This window comes from Rhinopithecus roxellana, chromosome 19 (assembly GCF_007565055.1).
Source record: "Rhinopithecus roxellana isolate Shanxi Qingling chromosome 19, ASM756505v1, whole genome shotgun sequence".
Lineage (NCBI taxonomy): Eukaryota > Metazoa > Chordata > Mammalia > Primates > Cercopithecidae > Rhinopithecus > Rhinopithecus roxellana.
In genome coordinates this window covers 14,585,437-14,613,236 of record NC_044567.1, presented here as the reverse complement: position 1 = coordinate 14,613,236, position 27,800 = coordinate 14,585,437, and the positions used below count along the sequence as shown (strand labels likewise).

The 27,800-nt window shown below is 54.9% G+C and overlaps 2 protein-coding genes across 2 annotated transcripts in view; both read right to left on the bottom strand.

Annotated features, from left to right (window-relative positions):
* The window catches only part of RAB5C (RAB5C, member RAS oncogene family), a 30,541-nt gene extending 29,013 nt beyond the window's left edge, over positions 1-1,528 (bottom strand). The window contains exon 1 of the mRNA XM_010386293.1: positions 1,377-1,528. The gene's annotated coding sequence lies outside the window, so the exon portion shown is untranslated. The remainder of the gene's footprint in view (positions 1-1,376) is intronic.
* Positions 1,529-6,260: 4,732 nt separating this feature from the next.
* KCNH4 (potassium voltage-gated channel subfamily H member 4) lies at positions 6,261-27,776 on the bottom strand. Its single transcript, XM_010386286.2, has 16 exons — positions 27,691-27,776; positions 25,625-25,858; positions 25,164-25,310; positions 24,933-25,060; positions 22,895-23,138; positions 22,414-22,571; positions 18,312-18,519; positions 16,633-16,827; positions 16,004-16,203; positions 12,148-12,397; positions 11,301-11,545; positions 10,279-10,317; positions 9,755-10,107; positions 9,387-9,493; positions 8,408-8,481; positions 6,261-6,656 (listed from the first exon to the last, which is right to left on the bottom strand). Exons 1-16 carry the CDS (start codon positions 27,764-27,766, stop codon positions 6,261-6,263), a joined length of 3,054 nt encoding a protein of 1,017 aa, XP_010384588.2. The 5' UTR covers positions 27,767-27,776.
* Positions 27,777-27,800: the final 24 nt, after the last annotated feature.

Genomic DNA, 27,800 nt, shown 5'->3' with positions numbered 1-27,800 from the left:
CGCGAGGGTGGTAAAGGTAGCCCAGAACACTGGGGTGGTAAAGGTAGCCCAGAACGCTGAAGTGCTACAGAAGTTCCCACAAACTGCATGGCTTTCTGTCCCTTCCTTCACTGTAGATAGCAAGGATCGGTCATGGCCTCAGAGCCAGGCTACTCCTCATTAAGGTACAGTCTCCGGCCTGTACTTTGGCCACATAACAAAGCTTGGTCTGAGACAGCAGCTATTTCACACACCAAAGCCCCGAGCAACAGACAAGGATCATAGTCAATATGCTTGAGGGAACCTGCACTTTGTGGCATGTATGGGAATTCCTTGGGCTACAGTTAAAAATCCTGAACCGCCATTGTGATCTTGACTTAGTCCTCAGTAATAAGTCCAAGCCCAGAAGGGACTGGAGACAGACCCTGGCGTGCCATGGACCTGTTGCTCAGGGTGGTGTATGTGTGTGTGTTTGGGAGTGGGAAAGAGATAGCCCTTCAATTCCAGACTCCTCATTTTGGGTCTTATTCTCCTCCCTATAGACACACGGACAGCAGTCCCAAGAGAAGCAGTCCCTTTGAGGCGGCTTGGAAACCACTCACGTGCCCTGGGAGGACAGAGCTGAGCCTGGAGCAAGGGGGGAGGGGAAAGAAGATAATGAATGGGCACATCAACCCTGATCTGTGATCTATAGCTAGGATTGAGCAAACCTCAGCTAAATTCTTCAGAGTCAGGAAGAGAGAGACACTCAGAGAACAACATAACTACAGAACAGGGGCTGGGAGACAGAAGGGGCAAAGCAAGAAAACAGCTCATTGCCAGTAAGTGACCCAAACTTTAAACTCTGCTGAGGTCCTGGTTGGTTCTCTGGCTTGAGGAAAGAGAGGAAGTAAGGAGTTGCGGGAGCGCCAACACACTTCTGTGCGTGTGGAACGGTCTCACCCAGACGACCCCCCTCCCCCAAAGGAAATCGAGATATTCCTCTAGGGCTGGAGGGGACAACTGGTTTTGTGGGACAGGAGGAAGGAAAAAGGCAACAGACAACACTCTCCGTCACTTCTAAAAGAGAAGAGGGACAGGTTCCTTCACACCTGGCAAAGATCCTCCGATTCTGGGAGCAGGGGGAGAGGAACTTAGGGCACCTCTCTCCCACAACTGGAATGGACAGGCCAGAGGACAGTCATAGCGGTTTCTTTAAGGCTCACGAAAGGTAGGTAAGCTAAGGAAAGAAGACCCCTACCTCCTGCGGCCCGACGCCTGGGGAACCCCTCAAGAGGGGGCTACGGGTCGGGGGAGGGGTCAGTATCCCCCTAAACTGGGGCTGGGCGGGAGGAAGGGCTGCCCTGGAGATGCTTCAACGCAGGCGAGACACCAGGTCCTGGGACAGGCATACTCACGGCGGCTCCGGGGCGGCGGCGTTACTTGGGGCCGGGGCTCGGACGGGCTCTGCTTCTCTCCCCGCCGGCGGTGTCCCAGGCTCCGGCCTCCACTTCCGCCTTTCAGCCGCTCCGGATCCGGATCTCCACCTCCGCCCCGCCCCTCAATACTCCCAGGTGATTGACAGGGCAGAGAAACCAATGGGAGGCACTCTTGGCCGACCTCCCCAGCGGCGCCGGTAGGAACGCGGGAGTGGCGGGAGGGCGCGCGCGAGGGATGGCGGGACTTGTAGTTCGTAGCGCTGGGAGGAGTCCGTGGCTGCCTGGGACTTGGGCTTAGGCTGGAGCCGGCTGACTACGAAGCCGAGCCCGGCCGGGAACTTTTTTTTTTTTGAGAGGGAGTCTCACTCTGTCACCCAGGCTGGATTGCAGTGGCGCGATCTCGGCTCACTGCAACCTCCGACTCCCGGGTTCAAGGGATTCTCCTGCCTCAGCCTCCCGAGTAGCTGGGATTACAGGCACGCACCACCACGTCCGGCTAATTTTTGTATTTTTAGTAGAGACGGGGTTTCGCCATGTTGGCCAGGCTGGTCTCGAACTCCTGACCTCAGGTGATCCGCCCTCTTCGGCCTCTCAAAGTGCTGAGATTACAGGCCTGAGCCACCGCGCCCAGCCTATGGCCGGGAACTTTTTAAGGCCAAGCCTGCCACCCGCGTCGCCGCGGGTTCCGGACGCCCCAAGGGAAGGCGGGTGGTGGAGCGTTGGAAGAAGGCAGAGGACTGTGTGTGCAGAATTGGGAAAGAAGAAACATGGTGCGAATGAATATGCACGCGAGGCCTCAGTCCTTTGAACTTGCTGATCTGGAGAAGCCCCTGTCTGCACTTTCCAGCCAAGTCAGCTTGGGAAGCTGGGGGCGTCTGTGATGGGGAAGGCGATGAAAGCGCTCTAGGAAGGGTTCTCTACAGGATGCTGGGTGAGATCAAACGGAGAGCTTCTGCCACCACCTCCTACTTGGTGTGTGCGGAGGGCCGGCACAAAGACCATCTCTGCCTCTGCCTTCCCCTGCTCCCAGCCAGGGTCAGCTCTTCTGTCTGACACGGAATACAGAGCTGGACAATCTCTGCCTGGGCCCTCTCCATCCGTAAATAAAGACTAGAACCACCCCCACTCTGCACCCCCCCATATGGATCAGGAATATTTGTTTCTTCTGCTCCTCTCAATATGGATGGGGCCCGCTCCTGATTCCTCCCACCCTTACCTCTCAACGCAGACCAGTCAGTACCTCCTCTTCTTTTGCATCTCACCCTCCAGGGACACTACTGAAAACCTGTGTGGGATCAAAGCTCACGGGGGACAGCTGTGGCCATTATGCCTATAACACTGGCCAACACCAGGCATATCTTGGAGCCTCAGCTGGAGAATTTACCTGCCTTGGACAACCTGCCACAAAACTGTGCCCACATCTAGTTCCATCTAGTCACCAGGGTGTCTCTTTCTTACATCCGTAACACACAATACCCCCTTCCACGCCAGTGATCATGAGAAGTGAAAAGGAAGAGGGAAGAGACGGCTTGTTGGGAGGACAGAGGGGATGGGGCAGAGTGGGATTCCTAGCAGGTTCTGGCTGGTGACAAGCTCTTCCTCCAGCTCCCTTGCCATACCCAGCTCTTGAACAGTTCCTTATATAGGAGGGATGGGTAGACCCCTGGGCCCACCTTTCCAAGGCTGGAGGTGAACCAAAGTCAGGACTCTGTCCTTCCCACATAGTGTGTGTGTATATGGCTGTGACTGGTGTGCAGGGGAGAGAAGGGGGTATAATAGCCCCATAGTGACTAATTAAGTTTTTCCCTCATCCCTGGGGCCCCTGGTGGTGTGAATGTGGTGCCAAGTAGATTGGCTGGTGCCTCTGCCCTTCCTAAAGATAGCAACAGGGCTCTGGGGTGCAGCGGGGGTGAGGGTGGGGAATGATTGCTGTGTTGGCTCCTCCAAAGCCCTGGGGCTCTCAGACTAACCCCCAGAAACACCCAGAGCCAACAACTACAAAAATAAAGAGTTTATTTCCTATCCAAAAGTGAGCCCAGGGTGTCAGGTGGTAGAGGAGAGCTGGAGACCTGGGTGAGCTTTGGAGCAGTCCAGGCCCTGAGTGAGACCATGTTGTAATGGGGGAGAACAGGCTTGGCAGCGGTCTGGGGTCAGGGGAAGGATAGGGAGTGCTGTTGGGATTTTTGAGTTGCTAGTAGCGGAAGAGACCACCTTGAGAGACAGCCTGCAGAGAGACAGAAACAGAGATGTTGACAGACCCACGCCTAGCAGCAGAAGCAGACATTATTGGGCCCAAAAAGCACCTGTTGGGCACAGGGACCTGGGAACACACTGTTAGGTAAGGCACGGGTTGCAAACTCAACCCTTGGGCTCCGCCCTGGACATTCCAAATTGGTTAAGGCCCAGGAATCTGCTTTTTATTTTTTTATTTTTTTGAGCCTCCACGCCTGGCAGAATCTGCATTTTAATAGGATCTCAGGTAGTTCTGATGGACACTCAAGTTTTGGGAACTCAAATACCCACAGAGACTAGACAAAAATTTCAAACAAGGGAAGCTAGCCGGGTGTCGGGAGATGATCAAGAAACGTGTGACAGCGAAGCAGAGTGCAGAGCAGATCCCATGTAAGAGGACAGTGGCCACCCAGCCCCAGCTGATTGCCAATTATTGCCAGATGGAATGTTGGCCCATGGTAGCCAGATGTCCTGAGGTTTTTTTGTTTGTTTGTTTGAGACAGGGTCTCACTCCATCACCCAGGCTGGAGTGCAGTGGTGTGATCTCTGCTCACTGCAGCTTCAACCTCCTGGGCTCAGGTGATCCTCACACCTCAGCCTCCAGAGTAGCTGGGACCACAGGCGCACACCACTACACCTGGCTAATCTTTTTATTTTTATAGAGATGGGCGGGGGGATGTCTTGCTATGTTCCCCACGCTGGTCTTGAATTCGTGGGTTCAAGTCATCCTCCCACCTCAGCTTCTGGAGTAGCTGGAACCACAGGCACTCACCACTACACCTGGCTTTTATTTATTTATTTATTTATTTTTGAGGCGGAGTTTCACTCTTGTTGCCCAGACTTGAGTGCAATGGCACGATCTTGGCTCACTGCAACCTCCGCCTCCTGGGTTCAAGGGATTCTCCTGTCTCAGCCTCCCGAGTAGCTGGGATTACAGACATGCACCACCATGCCCAGCTAATTTTTATATTTTTAGTAGACACGGGGTTTCTGCATGTTGGCCAGGCTGGTCTCAAACTCCCGACCTCAGGTGATCTGCCCGCCTCGGCCTCCCAAAAGTGCTGGGATTACAGGCATGAGCCACCACGCTGAGACCACACCTGGCTAATTTAAAAAAAATTTTTTAGGCTGGGCATGGTGGCTCACGCTTGTAATCCCAGCACTTTGGGAGGCTGAGGTGGGCGGATCATGAGGTCAGGAGGTCGAGACCATCCTGGCTAACACGGTGAAACCCTGTTTCTACTAAAAATACAAAAAATTAGCCGGGTGTGGTGGCGGGCGCCTATAGTCCCATCTACTTGGGAGGCTGAGGCAGGAGAATGGCGTGAACCTGGGAGGCGGAGCTTGCAGTAAGCTGAGATTGTGCCACCGCACTCCAGCCTGGGCGACAGAGCGAGACTCCATCTGAAAGAAAAAAAAAAAAAAAAAATATATATATATATATATATATATATATCTTTATAGAGATCGGGTCTCACTATGTTGCTAAGGCAGATCTCAAACTCATGGGCTCAAGTGATCCTCCCACCTCGGCCTCCCAAAGGGCTGGGATTACAGGCATGAGCCACTGCGCCCAGTGCTACTTTTTTTTTTAGAGAAACTGGAATATCTGTAGTCCTGTATAATCTCTTTTTTTTTCTCGACAGAGTCTCGCTCTGTCGCCCAGGCTGGAGTGCAGTGGTGCGATCTTGGCTCCCTACAACCTCTGCCTCCTGGGTTCAAGCGATTCTCCTGCCTCAGCCTCCCGAGTAGCTGGGATTACAGGCGTGCACCACCACGCCCGGCTAATTTTGTATTTTTAGTAGAGATGGGGTTTCTGCATGTTGGTCAGGCTGGTCTCGAACTCCCGACCTCAGGTGATCCGCCTGCCTCAGCCTCCCAAAGTGCTAGGATTACAGGTGTGAGCCACCGCACCCGGCCCTGTCTCATTTTTAATATTGGAACTAACTCATATTTTGAAAATAATGCTGTGAGAGCCGAAGAGCACATATCTGGAGCCATCCGTTTGTTTCCTGTGTGGGCTGTGGGATGAGGTGAGCCTCTCCAGCCTGGGCTCATGGTGGGCGGCCTAAGAAATCGTGGGTTGCTCAAATTCCAAGCAGCATCTCAAACCTACCCCTCTCTAGGTAACATTGCTCTTAAAGTCTTTAGCAGAGACCCAGGGGCTGAGACAGAAGACCTCACAATATCACTAAGCTATCTTCAGGCAAAATCCTGCAACCTGTCTCTTGCTATAGACGCTAAGATCCTGCCTGGTCTTGCCTTCATGTCCTAGGCTGGAGCTGGGTCCCTTGCCCATCCCCTCTGCTCCCCCATCTCTACCTGCCTCCAGGTCCTGGGGAGAAAGTAGGATCTCATCTGCCCAGCCCAATGGGCACTGCGGTTCATCTCATGCCTGCTGGGTTCCACAGCCCTCAGGTGGCTCCCCTCACAGAGGGGGAAGTTGGGGAAGGCTTGGAAAAGGGAATAGCGTCGGAGGTAACCACGCTTTGTTAAAAAGTCCAGAAATCCAGAGCCAACCAGGCCAGCTGGTGGCTGCTGACCCCAAGGCAGGAAGCCAAGGGGCCCAGGTCCTCCCTGAGTGGTGAGCGGCAACGCCCACCCCAGACAGGCCTGGGCCCTGGGCCAGGGTCAGTGGAACGTGTCTGACCTGGACTGGAAACTGTGCCTCATGAGGCTTGGGGTTGGGGGTGAAGCCTCTGGCACTGGAGAGGGTCCCAGAGGGTCAGGCTCTGAGGGGTAGGGGGGCAATATGGAAGGTCTCAAGTCCAGGGGCGCAGTCCCTGTCTCCATGGTCCCCACACTGGCTGGGCAGTGAACTTCAGCAAGCGTAGTATCCTGGAGGCTGGGTGATGGTCTGGACGCACAAGGAGAGAGGCATGGTGGCCTCAGCTGTGGACAAGGAGGGTCTGGGGTCCAAGCGGAGCCTGCTGGGTGGCCTGGCGGACCCAGCCTGGCCTGCAGCAGGGCCATGATGTGCCGCAGCTCCCGGCTAAGCTGAGACACCTCCTGATTGAGACGAGAGATCTGTTGAAAACACATGGAGTTGTTGCACAGGCGCCACAGTAATAACCAGGTGCACCCCCCTCTCCAGTTTACAAAGCTCCTTCACAGTCACTTTCTGCTCATGGCCACCCTGGGAGAAAGGCAGGATGAGGGTTATTTTTGCCCAGATGGAAAATGCCCCAGTCTCTTTCCAGAAAGGATTTGGGGCAGTAGATATTGCTATTCCTCCCCTACACACACACATGCGCGAGCTTTCCCAAGATGTGGAAAAATGTGTTCAAAGAGGCCACACATCTGTGAAGTGACAGCCTTATTCTCAGCTGATCCCATCGCACGCTCAAGGGTCTCTATCAGTGCTTTTCAAACTTCAGTGAGTATAGAATCAACTGATAAACTTTTTAAAATGCACATTTCTGGGCCCCACCCCAGACATTCCCAATCCTAAGAGGCCCAGAAATCTGCACTCAATAGGTTGTCAGGTAGTTCTTTTTTTTTCTTTTCTTTTTTTTTTTTTTTTTTGAGACAGAGTCTCACTCTGTTGCCCAGGCTGGAGTGCAGTGGCACGATCTCGGCTCACTGCAACCTCCGCCTCCCAGGTTCAAGCGATTCTCCTGCCTCAGCCTCCCAAGTAGCTGGGACTATACGCATGTGCCACCTCGCCCGGCTAATTTTTTGTATTTTTAGTAGAAACGGGGTTTCACTGTGTTAGCCAGGATGGTCTCGATCTCCTAACCTCGTGATCCAACCACCTCAACCTCCCAAAGTGCTGGGATTACAGGTGTGAGCCACCCCACCTGGCCTATCAGGTAGTTGTGATAGATACTTGTTTGGGAACCACTGGCCTAGAACTGAAGGATGCCCGAGGCCTTGAGTGGACTTGCCCTCAAGCTTGCTGAACAAGCACCAGCCCCGCCCAGGCCCCAGGGCCTGAACCAGCCCAGGCGCCGCCCCTCTGGGATGCCCCATGTTTATCAGAACACAAGGAAAGCCAGTTCCCAGGGGCTGGGCCTGGTTGCTCTGTGGTGACAACTCTGAGATCCCTTGGGGAGGAGGCAGAAGCTGAGCCTCAGCATATAGGATCTAGGTTCTTCCTGGACAGGATTCAGACGTCTAGATCCAGGTCCCCCAGGCCTGAAGGCCTCTCAGCCTCCCTGTCCCCTGCCCCCGCATCTGCTTACACTCATTCCCCACTGCTGGGATAAGGGAAAGAGGTGGGGCCTGGGCAGGAGAGAGTCCCACAGTGGTGGAGGAAGAAGAGATCCTTTTATCAGGCTGGGAAACCCGAGCCAGTCGAGGAGGAAGGGAACCAACTGGTACTGAGTGCCTACGACATGCCAGGGACTGGACCAGGCACATATGCACTCTCATTTCATCCTCAAAACTCTGGGAAGCACATATTACTATTTCCCCATTTTCAATGAGGAAGTTTAAGTTCAGAGCGGCTGTGGGACTTGCCCAAGGTCATCTAGCTAGCATGAATTTTTTTTTTTTTTTTTTCTGAGACAGAGTCTTGCCCTGTCGCCCAGGCTGGAGTGCAATGGCGCGATTTTGGTTCACTGCAACCTCCGCTTCCCAGGTTCAAGCGATTCTCCTGCCTCAGCCTCCCGAGTAGCTGAGACTACAGGCACCTGGCTAATTTTTGTATTTTTAGTAGAGACGGGGTTTCATCATGTTGGCCAGGCTGGTCCCAAACTCCTGACCTCAAGTGAGCCACTGCGTCGGGCCTGAAATGCTGTTATATCAGGCGCATCTCTGAGCCAACCCCAACCCACCTCCTGGTTCAGCCGGCAAACCTTTTCCTTCACCTCCTCAGCCTCACTGGCCAATTCTGGGCTGGGCCTGGTCCCTGCAGGGTGAAGGGATGCAGGTGAGTTCATGGAGCATTAATACCTGAGCCTATAACTTGGGCTGGAACCCTCCTGTCATTGGGCAGGCAGAAGCAGGGGGAGAAAAAGCTCTAGGGTCTGTGAGATGGGAAACCTAAACTCCTTAGCCTGGTTTTGAGGCCCCTGTGTAACTCTCCAGTCTCATCCCGCGCCTCCCCCTGTCTTGGTACGGAACTTCTCTGTGGTGTCTAAACACAACATCCTCTGGTTTTCATGCCTTTCAAAAACTGTTTTGTTTGGTTTTGTTTCGTTTTTTCTGAGATGGAGCCTCACTCTGTTGCCCAGGGTGGAGTGCAGTGGTGTGCTGTCAGCTCACTGCAACCTCTGTCTCCCAGGTTCAAGCGATTCTCCTGCCTCAGCCTTCCAAGGAACTGGGATTACAGCTGTGCACCACCACACCTGACTAATTTTTGTATTTTTAGTAGAGATGGGGTTTCGCCATATTGGCCAGGCTGGTCTCGAACTCCTGACCTCAGGTGATCCACATCAGCCTCCCAAAGTGCTGGGATTACAGGCATGAGCCACCATGCCCAGCTCAATAACCGCTTTGCTCCACCCTTCAAGATCCCACCCTTTAAGCAGCAACCCAAGCATCCTGTCCTCTAGAAGGAAGTCCAGTGGGCACCTTCCTCTTCTACCAGAGTCCAGTTCTTGTCTGTCATGGTATTTAACATCTGGAATTGTTTATCTGTGTACAGAGGTGTCTCCCTGCTAGACTCACTCCAAGAGCATGGGCCAGGTCTGTTTTATCTCTGTATTCCCAGGATGGCACCTGATACATGGTAGGCCCCTACTACATATGGGATGGATGGACAGGTGGATGGGCAGATGGATAACGGGGTTGAAGTCCACTGTTGGCCCTTACCTGTAGGGGGCACCTGGGAGCGGGGCCTTGGCGGCTCAGGCCTCCTGCTGAACCGGAATGAAGGGGCCTCAGCTGTGCTGCCAGAGTCCTCAATGCCATCCACTATCCTGGGGACAGGGTAGTGCTCATCAGCACCATGGGGTGAGGGTAAGGGCCAGAGCAGAGCAGACAGAGGGGAACTGGGGGCAGCAGTGCCAGGGGGCGGAGCAAGAGCGGCGGTCAAAGTGGGTTGGGGTTGCAGGCTGTGGTTGGAAGGGTGCAGTGGGCACACGGGCAGAGACAGGATGAAGCACTGTTTGGATAGAGCCCAGAGAAGGTTCTGGAAGCCAGTAGGGGTTTGGGGAAGGGAGGGGAGGCTGGCATCTCACCGGGGACTGAGGTCCGGAGGTCCAAAGGTTCCCAGTGGGGGAATGAGAAGCTGAGGGGGCTTCCAGGCAGCAGAGCACCTGGGGGGGCTGTGAGGGGAGGCGCTGTGGCCCTGGCCAGCCAGGGCAGGGGACAGGGACGGGGATAAGGAAGGAGAGGAGACAAGGGCTGAGAATGGGGGCAGCTCCTCGCCCAAAAGGCTGACCAGGGAGCCCCGAGGCCGTGCTGGACTGAGGTTGGGCAGCAGGAGGGGCCGTCGGGGCCTGGGACCAGCCCCAGGCTCCGCGCCACTCTCGGCCTCTGTGATGGATGGCAGCGTCTTGTCTGAGGAGGAGCCGAGGCTTTCTGAGCGGGGCTGCGGGCAGAGGGGGCAGCTGATGTTGCAGGACAGTGAACCACAGACCCTTTCATTAAGTAAGAGCCTTCACCGGCGGATGCAGCTCCCCATCCATGGAAAGGGTGATGCTGCTCCCCATCTCACCCTCTCCCCAGGGCAATTCAACCCCACCCAGGAAGTGGGTGTTACCTGGGAGAGGCGAGGGGATCGGGAAAAGCGGCTGAGGCCCTGTGGGGACATAGGAGAGTTCAAGCCCACTCCCGCCTTCCCGCGGCCATAGCGCAGCCCCTCCCTGTCCCACCCAACAGTGTTATGGGGTTGAGAATGTGGGGTCTTTTGTGGAGCTGAGTCAGAAATTACAACTCTAACTCAAACAAACACTGCATAGCAAAGTGAGACTGAAAAGCAGCAAAAGACCAAGGCCCAAAGTGTAATGTACAGGCCTGGCCCAGAGCCTAAAACATAGTGGACTCAGGAGACATTTGGTGAGAGAAGAAGAAGTCCCAGGTGATGATGCCCCGTCCAGAGAGGGGCTTGAAAGAGGAGCACATGAGGTGGTTGTTTCTAAAGGCAGGGTCGTGGCTGGGCACGGTGGCTCACCCCTGTAATCCCAGCACTTTGGGAGGGTGAGGCGGGCAGATCACCTGAGGTCAGGAGTTCGAGACCAGTCTGGCCAACATGGCGAAACCCTGTCTCTACTAAAAATACAAAAATTAGTCAGGCATGGTGTGCACACCTGTAGTCCCAGCTACTTGGGAGGCTGAGGCAGGAGAATCACTTGAACCCGGGAGGCGGAGGTTGCAGTGAGCCAAGATGGCGCCACACTGCACTCCTAGGCTGGGTGACAGAGTGAGACTGTCTCACACACACGTGCGCGTGCACACACACACACACACACAAGAAACAAAGGGAGGGTCCTTTGAAGGAGTCAGGAGTCTGGAGAGAGGCTGAGGGGTGGTCAGTGGAGATGGGGCAGTAGAGTTGGGAGTAGAAGGTGATGAGAGACGGCCAGGGGCCTGGGTGATGGCCAGTGTAGTGGTGTCAGCAGGGTTGGAAGGTATGAAGCAGGTAAGGGGCAATGGAGTAGGGTGCCTGAGCTTCAGGCATGATGTTTTTAGGGTGGAGGGAGGTTCATGGGACTCTCAGGCTGGGGAGGTCTGCTTTGGAGGAAGGGACTCTGGAAGGATGGCAGCCATCAGGGGTGTACATACACTGGTGTCAGAGCCCTGGCGCAGGTTGAAGGTGAGGTCCCGGGGCAGGCCAGCCCGGAAGGCCGCCCCATACTCAGGATAGAGCCTCAGGACCTCAGCCAGCCCTTGGCTGCTCAGCTGCTGCAGGCCACAGTAGGTCAGAGCTTTCACATCAGCACTGGTCTTCAGCACGAAGCTTGGGTCTGCTCCCAACCCAGCCTCCTGCCCCGGCTCAGGGATATCTGCTCCAATGAGGTCCCCCTTCCCTGTAGGTAAGGGATGGGGACAGTCAGCTGGGGCAGTGGGAACAAAAGGATATCAGCTGGAGGTGCTCAGTGGATTTGAGGGGTGGTCAGTGTGTTTGAAGGACGGTTGATGGTGGGCCAGTCAATGGGACTGGTGGAAATAACCAATGGAATTGGGAAAAGGTCAGTGGAGAATGACTGGTGAGGTTAGGAGACAGTCAGTGGGAGTGAGTAGGGCCAGAGGAATGATCGATGTAATTGGGTGATAAAAATCACAATGGCTGGAGGGATCAGGTCAGTTAGAGGGTAAAGGTGACTGGAGTTTAGGGTCAACGGGGTTGGGAAGAGGAGCAATGGGAAAGGATCAGTTGAGCTGGGGGACAGTCACTGGGAGGGGTTGATGGGTTGAGCGATGCCTAAGGGCATTAGGGGATAATCAGAGGGGAATTGTCAAAAGGGGATGGTCATAGGGTGAAGGGACTGAGAGAGTATTCCTCAGCAGGAACTGTAGGTATCCACAAGGAGTATCCTATTCCCTAGAATCCTGGCCATTCCCAAGTCCTTGGCAGCGGGGAGTCGGGGGTGGTTACGGGGTAGGTAATCAGGGGTGACGGGGTCCTTACCCAGGATGGCCAGCACCATGTTGTCTCGGAGCACCTCAAGTGAGCCGGAGCAGACATAGTAGTGTGCCTGCAGGGCATCCCCACGGCGCAACAGGTACTCGCCCGGAGCGCAGAAGGAGGTCTTGATGTGCAGTGATAGGGCCCGCAGGCAGCCCCTGCTGGCTGCCCCGAACAGCGGCAGCTGCAAGATCTCCCGATTCAGGTGCATAGCAATGTCAGCTCTCAGCTCGTCTGGGAAGTCACGCAGTAACTGCATAAGGGGCATAGGTCATTCTGGCCATCCCCCTGCAGCTACTACTTGAGTCTACAAATGTGCTGAGCTATCTTCAAAGACAGAATTCCTCTTGCCCTTGCTTTGAAGTCACCCATTCCAGACCTTCAGTACAACCTCTGTGTCTAACCTCAATTTTGCTTGCTGCGTGAACCTCGAAACCCAATTTCAGGGGCAGAGACCAGGTATTCTCCCATCAGTTCCCTGCCTATGGCTACATGCTGGTCACTTAACCCCATCATTCAGGAGCTGTCCCTTGGGGGTCAGCCTTCAACTAGGAGTCAGGAGACCAGGAGTCAGCTCGGCTCCTAAGTCCCTGTGGACCTTGGGCAACCCATTTCTACTCGCTGGGCCTCAAGATCCCAGTTTGTATCTCAGTCTGTAAAATGCAGAGTTGTTATTAGACCTTGGGCACTATCAATGACCTCTTAGGGCCACATTCCATGTTCACATCCTCATATGGAGCCCCTTGGCCACCCTGACTTGTTGAACTCTCCCCTCAGCCCCCCTGGGCTCCCGTGAGGGGCTTCCTCCTGGTTCCTCCCACCTGTCCCACTGCTCACTTCCTCATTTCCTCCCAGGCTCCTCTTCCTCAGCCAACACCTCAGACTCTCACTTTCCACACTCTCCCTGCATCATGGCAACTGGCCCCATGGCTTCCCCACTACCTGATTGCTCTGAGCCCTAACTCTGAGTCCAGACCTGATTTCTTTTTTCTTTTTTCTTTTTTTTTTTGAGACAGAGACTTGCTTTGTTGCCCAGGCTGGAGTGCAGTGGCTGGATCTCACTGCAAGCTCCGCCTCCCGGGTTTATGCCATTCTCCTGCCTCAGCCTCCCAAGTAGCTGGGACTACAGGCGCCCGCCACCTCGCCCGGCTAGTTTTTTTGTATTTTTTAGTAGAGACGGGGTTTCACCATGTTAGCCAGGATGGTCTCGATCTCCTGACCTCGTGATCCGCCCATCTCGGCCTCCCAAAGTGCTGGGACTACAGGCATGAGCCACCGCGCCTGGCCTTTTCTTTTTTTTTTTGAGGCAGAGTCTCTCTCTGTTACCCAGGCTGGAGTGCAGTGGCATGATCTCAGCTCACTGCAACCTCGGCCTCCCAGATTCAAGTGATTCTCCTGCCTCAGTCTCCCGAGTAGGTGGGATTACAAGTGTGCACCACCAATGTCCAGCTAATTTTGTATTTTTAGTAGAGACGGGGTTTCACAGTGTTGGCCAGGCTGGTCTGAAACTCCCAGCCTCAGATGATCTGCCCACCTCAGCCTTCCAAAGTGCTGGGATTACAGGCATGAAACACTGCACCCGGCCAAGAGCTGATTCCCATCCACCTACTGGGCAACCTCCCTCTGGACCCCCCCCAGGCACCACACCCTCCTCTTGGTCTGACCCGGGACTCTCACCTTCATCCCAAAGCCCCATCTTCCTCCTGTTACGCCTCCATCCTCACCCTTGGCCTAAGCCAGAAACCTGGGAGTCACTCTGAGCTCTTCTGCAACTAGCAGGAGATCACCACATCCCACAGATCCCATCCTCAGAGATACCTCACCAATCCATTCCCTCCGAGATCCCCACACCACTCCCCAGTCTAAACATTATGCAGGATAAAATCTAAATTCCAGGCCATCCCTGAGCTGGGCCTGCTGCCTCCCAGCCTATGTCGTGCCTTCCTGCCCTGCCTTCTCCCTCTGCAGCACTCACATGCCCATTCCTGCAGGCTTACGGAGACGCTTTCAGTTTCCTAAAGCACCCACTCTGCTCGTTTGTGCCATCACTTCTGGACCTGTGTCCCTATGACCCTTTCTACCAGGGATGGCCTTCCTACAGCAGGCTGATTTCCTTCGTCGTCTGTGATGTCCCTTCTTCTGTGCCACCTTCCTTGACTCCTCCCCACCCAGGCACAATGAGGACCCAACGTCACCAACAGCCCTCCTTTACGGCCCCATTCACCGCCGCACTCTGTTCATCTGTCTGCCTCCCTCACCATTCCAGGTCTCCCTGAGGGCCAGGGCTGAGTGTCATCATCTCTAAGCTCCCTGTGCCCAGCACCAAGGCTGGCCCAAAGCAGGCACTCAGGAAATGTTGGCAGAAGGGAGAGTGGCATCAGCTGGGCCCTGAGCTCTTTCACTCCCATATTCAAGTGCAAAGAAACAAGAATTTGGCCGGCTGTGGTGGTGCACACCTGTCATCTCAGCAAATGGGGAGGCTGAAGCAGGCGTATCAAAACGTCAAGGGCTCAAGACAAGCCTGACCAACATGGTGAAACCCTATATCTACTAAAAATACAAAAATCAGCCAAGCGTAGTGGCAGTTGCCTGTAATCCCAGATACTCAGGAAGCTGAGGAAGGAGAATTCCTTGAACCTGGGAGGCAGAGGTTGCAGTGAGCCGAGATCACGCCACTGCACTCCAGCCTGGGCAACAGAGCAAGACTCCTTCTTGAAAAAAGAAAAAAAAAAAAAAAAAAGAAACAAGAATTTGTATTTTGGGTGAGTGTGTGCCCTTGTGAACAATACCTCACCCCCCCGGGCCCTGTTTGACTCCATTTTGCTTTTTTTATTTATTTATTTTTAATTTTAATTTTTATTTATTTATTTATTATTTTTTTGAGACAGAGTCTCGCTCTATCGCCCAGGCTGGAGTACAGTGGCCTGATCTTGGCTCACTGCAAGTTCAGCCTCCTGGGTTCACACCATTCTCCTACCTCAGCCTCCCGAGTAGCTGGGACTACAGGCGCCCGCCACCTCGCCCGGCTAATTTTTTGCATTTTTAGTAGAGACGGGATGGTCTCGATCTCTTGACCTCGTGATCTGCCCACCTCGGCCTCCCAAAGTGCTGGGATTACAGGCGTGAGCCACCACACCCGGCTATTTTTTATTTATATATATATTTTTTGAGACAGAGTCTCGCTCTGTCGCCCAGGCTGGAGTGCAGTAGTGCAATCTCGGCTTACTGCAAGCTCCGCCTCCCGGGTTCACACCATTCTCGTGCCTCAGCCTCCTGAGTAGCTGGGACTACAGGTGCACGCTGCCATGCCCAGCTAATTTTTTGTATTTTTAGTAGAGATGGGGTTTCACCGTGTTAGCCAGGATGGCCTCGATCTCCTGACCTTGTGATCCGCCCGCCTGGGCCTCCCAAAGTGCTCGGATTACAGGTGTGAGCCACTGCGCCCGGCGCCTCCATTTTATTTTATTTTATTTTATTTTTTTGAGAGAGAGTCTAGCTCTGTCACCCAGGCTGGAGTGCACTGGCATGATCTTGGCTCACTGCAGCCTCTGCCTCCCTGGTTCAAGTGATTCTCGTGCCTCAGCCTCCCGAGTAGCTGGGATTACAGGCGTGCACCACCACAGCTGACTAATTTTCTTATTTTTAGCAGACAGGGTTTCACCATGTTGCCCAGGCTGGTCTTCAACTCCTGACCTCAAGTGACCCCCCCGCCTCAGCCTCCCAAAATGCTGGGATTACAGGTGTGAGCCGCCGCACTCAGCCTGCCTCCATTTTAAGCCAGAGGGGCAGCGACCCCTTCCCCACCCCACTGCAGGGCCACGCGGAGGGCGAGGGCAAGACGAGAGACCCTGCGCACTACCTCGTTGGCGTCGATGCCGCTGTTGACGGCCCACGTGGTCTGGAAGTATTCGAGCATGCGCTGCTTGAGCGGCCGCGGCAGGCGGTGCACACTGATGAAGTCTTTGAGGTCCTTCATGCGGCTGTGGTAGAGCGAGCGGCGCGAGTACATGCGCTGGATGATGGCTGTCACGTTCCCGAACACCACAGCGTGCATCAGGGCTGGAGCAGCAACAGCGGGCTGGTCAGGACCCGCCACCCCTCTGGCCACCTCCCCAGCTTCCAAACCCACCCTGTCCTGGCCAAGAGCCAGTGGGCTCCTGTGTGCCTACTAGGTGCCAGGCACTAGACTAGGGGTGGGGAATAGGGAGTGGTCCAGAGATGGGTAACACCCCATGCTCCTCTCAGGCCTCCCCATCATTAGGTCATGAACCTGGGTTTCCCATCCCTTTTGCAAGAGGCCACGCCTGGTTGTGGCATCCCCAGGGCCAGCACATAGTGGGCACTCAGGAAACGTCCATGAATGAATGCGTGACTGTCTGGACTTGGGTAGACACCTCGGGCAGATGCCTTGCCCTCTCTGGGCCTCAGTTTCCCCGTGCACGCTGGGCTTCGCAGGGCCCCACTGAGGCGTGGCAGGTCTGGCCTCACCGCCTATGAGCATCGTGCAGATGGAGAAGATCTTCTCGGCGTCGGTGTTGGCACACACGTTGCCAAAGCCTACGCTGGTAAGGCTGCTTAGAGTGAAGTACAGTGCCGCAATGTAGGCGCTGCGCCGCGATGGGCCGCCCACTGAGCCATTGACGTAGGGCACCTCCAGACGCTTGCCCAGCTCGTGCAACCAGCCTGCAGGGTGGACGGATGCAGGGAGCCCTGGCTGTGCCAGCGGTGGAGAACCAGGGTTCCCGGAGCCACCTGTGCTTGACCTTCGGCAAGTATTTATACACAGGTTGGCACAGGAACTGTGGGGAACGGTCTGGGCCTGTGCCTCCCCATGGTGCACTGGTTACAGTTGCAGTCCAAGGTCACCAACTCACTACACTGCTGACTGTTCAAAGGCTCTTGAAACTTTCTAATAGTTTATTGTGCACCTGCTGTATACAAAGTGTTGGGGAATTGACCCAGCCAAACACTCCCTGCCCTGGTGGAACCTATAGCCTGGAGGGAAAAGAGACATGACATAAATCATTACAGGTCGGGGGTGAGCTCCTGGAAGGAAACTATTGTATAGGGTGTGTTAGGAATCCTAATAGGTTAGGGAAAGCCAACCCATTGGCAGTTGGGGGTTCTGGACATGGTGCCTGGAAGGCATGCTCCTTGGGACGTGGCATTTTGGTTGAGACACATGGAACCAAAGGAACATTGGTTCCAAGTGAGGCAGGGAACAGAAAATCCATCTAGGTGGAGAGGGAAGACAAAAGAGGGAGGATGCCAGAGAGGAAAACAACATGTTCCAGGCCCAGCATGAGAAAGCAGTATGTCCTGGGTCCAGGGGAGAGGCTGGTGTGACTGCGGCGCAGGGAGCATGGGAGAACGGGAAGGCAGGTGGGGAGAGAGGGGGCACAGGGCTGCCCAGGGTGTGCACTGAGTGTGGGCTTCATTTGGAGGGCAGTGGGAAGCCACTGAAGGAATCCCAGCAGGAGTGTGGCAGGTCAACGTTGAATCCTAGAACACCCATTTGGCTGTGGTGAGAAGGGTGGTTGTGGGAGGGATGAGAAGGGGATTGGGAGATCAACAGGGAGGTTATTGCACAGGCCTGGGTGAGAAAGGGAGGTGGAGTGGACTGGGAAGGGGCAGACAGGATGGAGAGAAAAGGTCAGATTCAAGGGACATTTGAAAGGTGGTATTGATATGGTGGGCTAGGTGTGGGGTGAAGGAGTGGGAGGTGTCAGGCACCATGCCCAGGATCTGACAGGCCTTTCAGAGGGTTTGCAAGGGCCTGGGGCTGTCTCCTGGCCCATGGCTATGAAGCCTGGAGAAGGAGGGATTAATGGGGGCAAAGATGCCAAGCCCTTTCAGGGACTTTTCACGTGCTGCTCCTTCTGCCTGAAACACACCCCTCCACCATCAGTGTTTCCTGCATTGTACTTTGATCAGGATCACTGGTCTTGCTCCCCTGCTAAGCTGTGAGTTCCCCCGACTAGCCTCCCAAAACAGAGCCCTTGTCTGCAAATCAATATCCCCATGCTTGATCCAGAAATAGTTCAACGCATGTTTGTTGGATGGATAGAGGAATGTGGGATTAGGGGTGTGGGTACTGGTGGAGGCATCAGCTTGGGGATGGGACAGGTGGACAGGTGGTCTGTGAAAGTCTGGGGTCGGTGGCTCACCAATGTCCCAGAGCAGCGGGTCATTGGCCTCCATCTCCCGGCGCCCGATGACATACCAGATGCAGGCCATCCAGTGGGCAAGGAGCGCAAAGACCGACATGAGCAGCGTGAGCACCACAGCACTGCACTGAGAGTACCGCTCCAGCTTCTGCAGCAGCCGCAGCAGCCGCAGCAGCCGCACTGTCTTCAGCAGGTGCACCAGCGAGGTCTGCGGGAGGGTGGCGGGGGAGGCTGTCAGCAGGCACACATCCTCCGAGCCCTCAGAATCCCCTCCCAGGGCCTTCCCACCAGACACCCTGGAGCCAGCAGAGGCCGCAACAGGAAAGACATCCTTGCTGTCCTGAGAAAGTGGCCAGGGAATGCAGCAGGAAGGGAATAATAACAATAAAACAAACAGTGGCTAACGCTTAGTAATTATTTTCTTTTTTTTTCTTTTCTTTTCTTTTTCTTTTTTTTTTTTTTTTGAGACAGAGTCTCACTCTGTAGCCAGGCTGGAGTGCAGTGGCGCCATCTCAGCTCACTGCAACCTCTGTCTCCCGGGTTCAAGCGATTCAAGGCTGCCTCAGCCTCCCTCCCCAGCTAATTTTTGTATTTTCTTTTTTTTTTTTTTTGAGATGGAGTCTTGCTCTGTCGCCCAGGCTGGAGTGCAGTGGCCGGATCTCAGCTCACTGCAAGCTCCGCCTCCCGGGTTTACGCCATTCTCCTGCCTCAGCCTCCCGAGTAGCTGGGACTACAGGCGCCAGCCACCTCGCCCGGCTAGCTTTTTGTATTTTTTAGTAGAGACGGGGTTTCACCGTGTTAGCCAGGATGGTCTCAAACTCCTGACCTCGTGATCCGCCCGTCTCGGCCTCCCAAAGTGCTGGGATTACAGGCTTGAGCCACCGCGCCCGGCCTAATTTTTGTATTTTCAGTAGAGATGGGGTTTCACTACGTTGGCCAGGATGGTCTCGATCTCCTGACCCCGTGATCCACCCACCTTGGCCTCCCAAAGTGCTGAGATTACAAGGGTGAGCCACTGTGCCTGGCCTTAGTAAGTACATTCTATGTGCTTAGCCAGGCACTGTGCTAAGCATTTGTAATCCTTATTTAACAATACACATACACACACACACACACACACACAAATTATACCTTTAGTTCAATTATCATCATCATTCCCAATTTGCAGATGAATGAACTAAGGCTCAGAGAAGCTAATGACTTGTTCAAGGTCACAGACCAAGGACATGATAGAGCTGGCACTCAGGGTGGGCATCTGGGCTAATTGACACCACAGTCCACCTTGTGCTCTAGGGCCACTAAACACTGGGAGATGGCAGGGGAGCCAGCCCTGGTCAGAGTCAGGGGATAGGCAATGGTCTCTGCAGAGCCCCAGTAGCGACGGCAGCAATTGTGATGGGGACCACACTTCAAGACATGGAGAAGCATAGTGGAGTGGGGACAGGCAAGGACTTGAGGGCTGGGGGAGGTTTATGGACACTTCCTCTTGCGGATCAGCTGCAGATGAAGAGTCAAGCAGAAGAGTTGAGCGGGCAGGAGAGCAGGGACTGAGGGAGCCTGGGCTGTGCTAGGGGTTGATGGAGATAATGGTACCTAGTAAGTGTCCCATATTCACTAATATTACCCCAAGTACCATCTGCATTGTGGTTATCAATATTGATCAGCCCTTCAATCTTGGAGATGGGGAAGGCTTATCTTCTGGGTGGGAGCAGCATGGCAGCTAGGACTGGAAGCTCTGGGGCAGTGCCTGGGGAACTTGGAATGAAAGCCCCTCACTGCCCCTTCCTGGGCCTCCAGGAACAATTCCCATAGCCCTGGTCCTACACTGCTCCTGTACCATCTCGTGCAATTTTTCTCTAATTTTAGGTGAAGGAACTGGAAAGGAGGTGGCTCTGATTCCTCCACATGGACCCTCGCCAGGGTTTAATGCCTACCCCCAGCTCCCAGAGCACTTGACTGCAAGCTTGAGTTCTTCAGGGCTTCCCTCAGTCAACTGCCCTTGGGCCCCACCCTCTTGGGGATACTCCTCTCATTCTCTTTGGACTAGAATATCCAGGCCTGGCTCCTTCAAGTTTGCAGCTCTGCCAGTGCCTGCTCATCTTCTGTCTCCGCCCTACCTCTCTCTGGCCCCCAGTGGTATTCCTCATCTCATCAGACCATCCACTCAGGGGCCCTGGTTACCTGAGAAGCAAGGTGGTATGTTGGAAAAAATACTAGACTGGAAGTTTAGAGAACTGATTCTTTTTTTTTTTTGAGACGGAGTCTCTGTTGCCCAGGCTGGAGTCCAGCGGTGCGATCTCGGCTCACTGCAAGCTCTGCCTCCCGGGTTCATGCCATTCTCCTGTCTCAGCCTCCTGAGTAGTTGGGACTACAGGCACCCACCACCACACCCAGCTAATTTTTTGTATTTTTAATAGAGACGGGGTTTCACCATGTTAACCAGGATGGTCTCGATCCCTGACCTCGTGATCCGCCCGCCTCGGCCTCCCAAAGTGCTGGGATTACAGGCATGATCTACCGCGTCCGGCCAAGCTAGAGTGCAGTGGAGCGATCTTGGCTCACTGCAACTTCTGCCTCTGGGACTCAAGCGATTCTTATGCCTCAGCCTCCCAAGTGGCTGGGACTACAGGTACACGCCACCATACCCGGCTAATTTTTTGTGTTTTAGTAGAGACAGGGTTTCACCTGTTGCCCAGGGTGGAGAGACCTGGTTCTAATCTCCTGCCTGCCCCTGCTGGCTATGTGACCTTCAGCAAGTCACTGAACCTCTCTGAGCCTCTGTACCTACCTCTGAAAAAGGATAAGGATCTGCCCTGAAGGGTCCCCGTGGGGCTCCCATGTGATGATGTGTGAAAGAATGTAGTGAACTGTAACGTGCTCCCAAAGGGACCTGAGAGGAGGGGCAGGGGGCTCTCTGCAGTCTCCCACTCCCCAGCTGATGGTGCCTAGTGGGCATAGAGGGGTGGGCGCACTCCTGGGGAGGGGTGGGGAGATCTTCTCAGAATGGTCAGAGCCTCGAGGTAGACGTACACACATGCACGTGTGTGGGAGCGCGCACACACGTGTGCACAGCCAGGAAAGGAGGCCCACAGCCCGTTGGCGGCTAGTTAAATTCGGCTGCGTGTAGGTGGTTTCCTGCTATAGCTGAGTGCAGGGAGAGAGCACACAAGGAAACTGCTCCCCACTTCCCCACCCCACACCCAAGGGGGCCTGGGGACACAGGGTAGCACTGCCCCACCCTGGACTTGAGAAGACCTACTATCTGCTGGCTGGGGCTACAGATGACCACTCAGGGCACCTCCAGAGTGTTCCCAGGGATCTGTGAGGACTCAGGTCCTGGCATTCTTTGCCTCTGAATTCACCCACAGCCTCTACCTTCTTGTCTAGGTTTACTATGCTCCCCCAAATGCTTGCTGTCCTCATCTCCTGCCAGCTAAATCCTACTCACCCTTTAAGGTCTAGCTATACTCCCGCCTCCCTCAGGAAACCTTCCCAGACCCCTCCAGCCTCTGCCCAGCAAGTACACTTTTGCTTCCCAGGTGCTGGCCAGACTTCAGATCATTTTAACACACACTCATGTTCCAGCCTGGAACTCCAAGGTCAGCCCAACCCCTCGGTAGCATACCCGGGCCCCGTCTTCCACCCCCATTCACCTCTTCTGTCCCTGCTGTGCTCTGCAGTATTCCTGCCCCCTCACCAGTTTAGCTGTTTAGAGGCTGAATCCTTGTTCCCTTTCCCCACAGTGGCCGTGCCCCACACAGTGCTTTGCAGACAGCTAAATGCTCATCAGTTGTTTGTTAAATAAAAAAGTGAAAAGTACCACTCATTTGGCATCAGACCAATGCCGCCTTGGTAGCCATAGTTAGCTTTTCATTTGTCTCAGCTTCCCTCAAAGATTGTGAGCTGAGCTCCCCAGGATCACAGACCCTCCGGGATCCTCCCGGTACCTAGCGCACGGCTATGCCCAGAGCAGGTGCCTGATAAATATCTGCAGATGGATTGATGGGAAGGGGCATATCTGGGTTTGGGGTCAGTCCCTTCCTGGAGGATGCTGTGCTGAAGTTGGAAGGTTGGACTGGATGGTGGGATGGAGGTCACTCACCACGGTGATGTTGAAGACGTAAAGCAGGTCAAAGGGCAGAGCAGCAATAAGGTCGACGAAGAACCAGGTGGCCAGGTAGTGGAGGCCAATGGAACGAGGAGCAGAGATTACCTGGCCGGACTGGGACACATAGGTGGTGCGGAAGTTCAGGATGATATCTGGGGGTGCAAGAGGCTATTACTGGGGGGCCTTGGCCAAGAGGTCAAGAAACCAAAAAAGCTGGGAACAAGCTTTGGAGACCCAGACTGGAGGAGGAGGCAGGCATGGAGAGATGGATTGGGCTTCTGGCTGGTCCTTAGGGAAGATAGGTCACAAGGCTGAAGGCTGCAGGAAGCAGGACACATGGGCCATTGGGACTTAAAGATGCAGGAAGTGAGGGGCTCTGAATGCCTGGGTCATGCGGGCCCCAGGAGTGGGTGAGGCTTGGCCAAGTGGATTCCCCCAGCCAACCCGCCAGGGTGGGTGAGGCAGAGGCTCTGACCCAGGATGAAGAGCATCTCCACGGCGATGTCGCTGACAAGGGTGTGTCGCGAAGTGATGGGGGTGTCATCGTCACCCGAGAAACAGACGTTGTAGGGGACGGTGACCGCAACGTAGAAGGTAGCAAGGAGGATAAGGCCGTCCCAGATGGCCTTGGGGACGCTGTAGTGGAGGAGGAGGCAGCGAGACCCCCCCACGGAGGCCACCTTGTACTCGGGCACTGATGGCTTTGGCTCAAACACGTTCTAAGGGGAGAGGGGTGGCGGTTGGGGACACTTGAGGGAAAGAGGAGCCAAGATGGCGGGTGGGAAAGGCAGGGGATGGGGAAAGGGGACAGGTGGACACTGCAAAGGCACTTTCGACCATGAATGAAAGGAGATAGAAGGCCAGGAGAGGGGCACAGAGGCTGACACCTGACAATCTCTTCTCCTGCCAAATACTTCCCAGGCCCCCTCCTTTCTTTTTTTTTTTTTTTTTCTGAGATGGGGTCTTGCTCTTTGCCCAGGTTGGAGTGCAGTGGCGCAATCTCGGCTCACTGCAACCTCTGCCTCCTAGGTTCAAGCAATTCTCCTGCCACAGCCTCCTGAATAGCTGGGACTACAGGAGCATGCCACCACACCTGACTACTTTTTGTATTTTTAGTAGAGACAGGTTTTCACCATGTTGGCCAGGCTGGTCTCAAACTCCTGATCTCAGGTGATCCACCCACCTCAGCCTCCCAAAGTGCTAGGATTACAGGCGTGAGCCACTGTGCCCGGCCCCAGGCCCCTGTTTGAACCAATCATGGCTTGTCAGGGGTATTTATAAGGCTTGACACTCACCCAACTTGATTTTAAACTTTTTAAGTTTAGGGACAAGGTCTCCCTCTGTGCCCAGGCTGGAGTGCAGTGGTACCATCATAACTTACTGCAGCCTTAAACTCCTGGGCTCAAGCGATCCTCCTGCCTCAGGCTCCAGAGTAGCTGGGACCACAGGTATGCACTACCATACCTAGATACTTTTTTTTTTTTTTTTTTTTTTTGAGACAATTTCACTCTTGTTGCCCAGGCTGGAGTGCAATGGCGTGATCTCGGCTCACCGCAGCCTCTGGCTCCCAGGTCCAAGTGATTCTCCTGCCTCAGCCTTCCGAGTAGCTGGGATTACAAGCATGTGCCACCACACCCGGCTAACTTTGTATTTTTAGTAGAGATGGGGTTTCTCCATGTTGGTCAGGCTGGTCTTGAACTCCTGACCTCAGGTGATCTGACTGCCTCAGCCTCCCAAAGTGCTGGGATTACAGGCGTCAGCCACTGCGCCTGGCCTCCAGATAATTTTTAATTATTTTTTTTTTAGAGAAGGAGTCTCACTATGTTGTCCAGGCTGGTCTAGAACTCCTGGCCTCAAGCAATCCTCCTGCCTTGGCCTCCCAAAGTGCTGGGATTACAGGCATGAGCCACTGTGCCTGGCCCAACACTCATCCTACTTGAGAAGAAGACTATGACAAATCGGCACATGCCCTAGCTTGAGGGATCACAAACTTCTCCCTTAAGTTCCTCTTGGATTCTGGAGGCCCAGTGGGGGCTGGGCATATCCCAGCAGGGAGCAGAGGCTGGCATAGCCCACCGCATTCCCTGTATCCCTAACAGAGGGTTGGGGACTCAATCCCCTGGGTTGGTCAGGGTCCTAGGAGGTGGTACACAGGTCTAGATGCCAGGCCTGCAATGAGGGCTTTCTCCCTAGAACTATAGCAGCTTGCGATTTCACCACCCATGGTATAACCCTATCATCCCCGGGCAGGTGAGGTCATTGCTGCTGGAGCAATGTGACATCATCAGAGCAAAGTAATGTCAATCACCTAAGAGAGTGAGGGAGTGAGGGATAGAAGGATATGAGGGGAGGATATAGGATGGAGCAGAGAGTAGTGTTTGGGAAATGGGTGGGCAGAGGAGCAAGCCAAGGAGGGACACCAGACAAACAGGGAAGCAGGGAGACAGTGGCAGGGGTGCCTCAGAATCAAGGCTGGAGGACTTGGGAGATGTTGGGTTGGGGGTGGGACTCACATTATTGGCCTTCATGCCTCCCTGGCCCCGGCGGCCAAAGTGGCTGGTCAGTCGGTGTAGGACAGTACGGCTCCGTCTTCTGGCAGACCGAAATTTCCAGGTGGCTCCCCTTCTACCAAGGGAGTTTTCTGTTGGGAAGAAAGGTGCAGAGATATGTTGGGGCACATCCCATGTGGCTGGGTAGGCGAGGGCTTCTGACCATTCACATTGCCCATCCAGACTTGCCGTTACCATGATTACTGTCCCTGCGGCCTCCTTGGGGGCCAAGTCCTGGGCTTCCACTCTGAGTGATATCCTTGAAGGAAAAGAGGAACAGCACGACCTCCCCCATCTCATTCTTGATGGGCATCATGTCCAGGAGGCACCAAAAGGCCGAGCCTGTAGGCATCGAGAGAGGGAGGGAGGAGTATGGGCAGCCCCGTGGCATGCCTTTCTCCTCATCCCCCTCATCCTCCTATACATAGTTAAGAGCTTGGCAAAGCAAGAGCAGAAAGGAACCTCAGAGATTCTGTCAGCCGTCTCCTTCATCTTTCAGATAGGGGAACCCAGGACCAGAGAGGTCAGGGATACGCGCCGTCACAGTCAGCTTGTGGCAGTGTGGGGACAAGCACTCAGACTCCTACTGTGCCCAGTGCCCTCTGGATAAGGCTAGAGGCCTAGGCAGGGCTGCAGGGTGGGGTGGGCCCCCTCACCATCCTTGCGGTAGAAACAGATTTCAGCGCGGTGCTCCTGGTGGCCCTCCAGGGCTTTGTGCAGACGCTGCAGGGCTGGCTCACTGGTCTCTGGGCCATAGAGGAAACGGCAGCTGCAGGTCTTCTGCATGACTTCGGTGCGACCGTAGCCTGTGAGCTCGCAGAAGCCGTCTGAGCAGTAGACGATGGGAAAGCCCCGTGGGCCCTGTGCGTTGGCTAGCAGGAAGTTGCTGTCTGTGGGAAGAAGAGGTCAAGGTCAGGTCAAGGCTGGGAGGCGACCTAGCTTCCAGGTGGACAGCACCTCCCTTAAGTTGGGGTTAGAAGTCACAGAGCCAGAAGCTTCCCAGGTTTCCATGTTGCTCCTGACCCCACTTTGGGATATTCTGAATTGAGAATAGGAGAAGATAGAGCAAAGAAATAAGAACTTAAGACAGGACTTAAGCAGGGTCTAACGGGGAGTTGGAGAAGGACCCCAGGAGGTCATGCCATCCATCCCCCTGCCTTCCAACTGGTGAGCGGTCACTGTAGAAGGCAGCATAGCGTGGTGAGTAAGAGCCTGGGCTCCTGCAACCCTCCACTGCCACTTACTGACTGTATGACTTTGGGCAAGTTGATGACCTCTTCTGTGCCTGAGCTTTCTTTATTTGCAAAGTTGGGTATAATAGGCCTTCCTCACATGGTCGTTGTGAGAGTTACATGAGCTAACTTGGGGAGAACAAGTCCTAGCACATAGTAAGTGCTACGCTGAGAAGGTGAAATTGTTCCCCCACATTCGCTTGGCTTTCTTCCTATTACAGAGTAAGCAGGGCAGAGATTCTGATGACACCACACCTATTTTATTGATAGGAAACCAAAAGGCAGAGGTTATCCAAACTCACAGATCTCCTTAGTGTGGGGGCAGACGGTGATGAGTGGTGTCCTCTTTCCCTGCCTTCCAGGAAAGGTCCACTTTTTAGCATTCTTGTGGCTGCTTTCGGGGGATCTGCCCCAGTGCTCAAATTCTAACGGGAGAGGGCATTGAGCATATAGCTCCAGCACCCTCCAGCAGCAGAAACCGAGCTGTCTTCCTTCAGCTCAACTGGGGGGAGGCCAGGGGTCTCCTGTGGGCCATTCAGGGACAGAGACTCAGCTAAGAGGTGGGGCCTGTGACACAACCAGTCCTGGTGCTCTAGGAGGGATGACTGTCTGGGGGCAGAGAGGCTAATGGGGACACTGAAGGTGCCTGGGAGGCACTGGGCTCTGGGCACAGCCTCCTTCTTCCATCCCAGGGCCTGTTGCCCCGGTGATGGGCGCTATGGAAACAAGGGGGGAGGAAGCGGGTAGGGCCCCGCGGCTCAGTTTCCGCCCTCGGGTACCGCTCCCTCACCCTCCAGATCCCGGCCAGGGTTCCCGAGGGAATGGCAGGGTTGGGGGAGGTGAGGGCGGGGAATCTCTGGGCTCCAGAGTGGGAAGAGGGAATGGCGGGAGAAGAGGCGGGGAAAGGAGTGATGCGGCTGTCCAAGGTGCTGAACCTGAAACCCAAGCTGCGTTGGGCGAGCCGGGAGTTCCTACCATCGCACAGACCGCTCCCCTCCTCCTGTCTCACCCACCTTAAGACACTGACGCCCCACGACTTGGGGCCGCGCTACCTCAATCCAAACTAGGTCCTGCTGAAGTCTGATATTTTCTCCTTTTTTTCTGGAGACAGTGGGAGCTGGAGTCCCCAGAACGCCCGGCCACTTTGTCCCACTTCTGTGTCTCGGATACCCCCATACAAGCCCCCAGCACAGCTCTGCCCGAGAGTGGGCGGCTCCCAAGGCCCCTCCTCCGCTCTGCCGCACAAAGAGCCTCTTCTGCCTCTAGTCACACCCCCTAACCTTGGACCCCGTGCTCTCGGCCCTTTCCCCTCCTCCCCTCGGAGGGCACTCCCTGCCCTGTTCCTGCACCGCGGCTTTGGGAGTTCTTAGACCCTCAACTCCATTCTTTCCCCTAGCCTCGGGTCTCACCACGTCCAGGAGACCCGAGACGGCCTCGAGGAGGCTTGGCCCCCAGCTTGAACCCCAAGCCCCGACCTCCGTCCCACTCACGCGTTCCGTCAAAACGGGTGGCGATGGTGTCCAGGAAGGTGTTTTGCGGGGCCAGCAACCCCTTCATGACCGGCATGGCCCCGTGGCGTGGGTTCAAGGCGCGGCGCTGG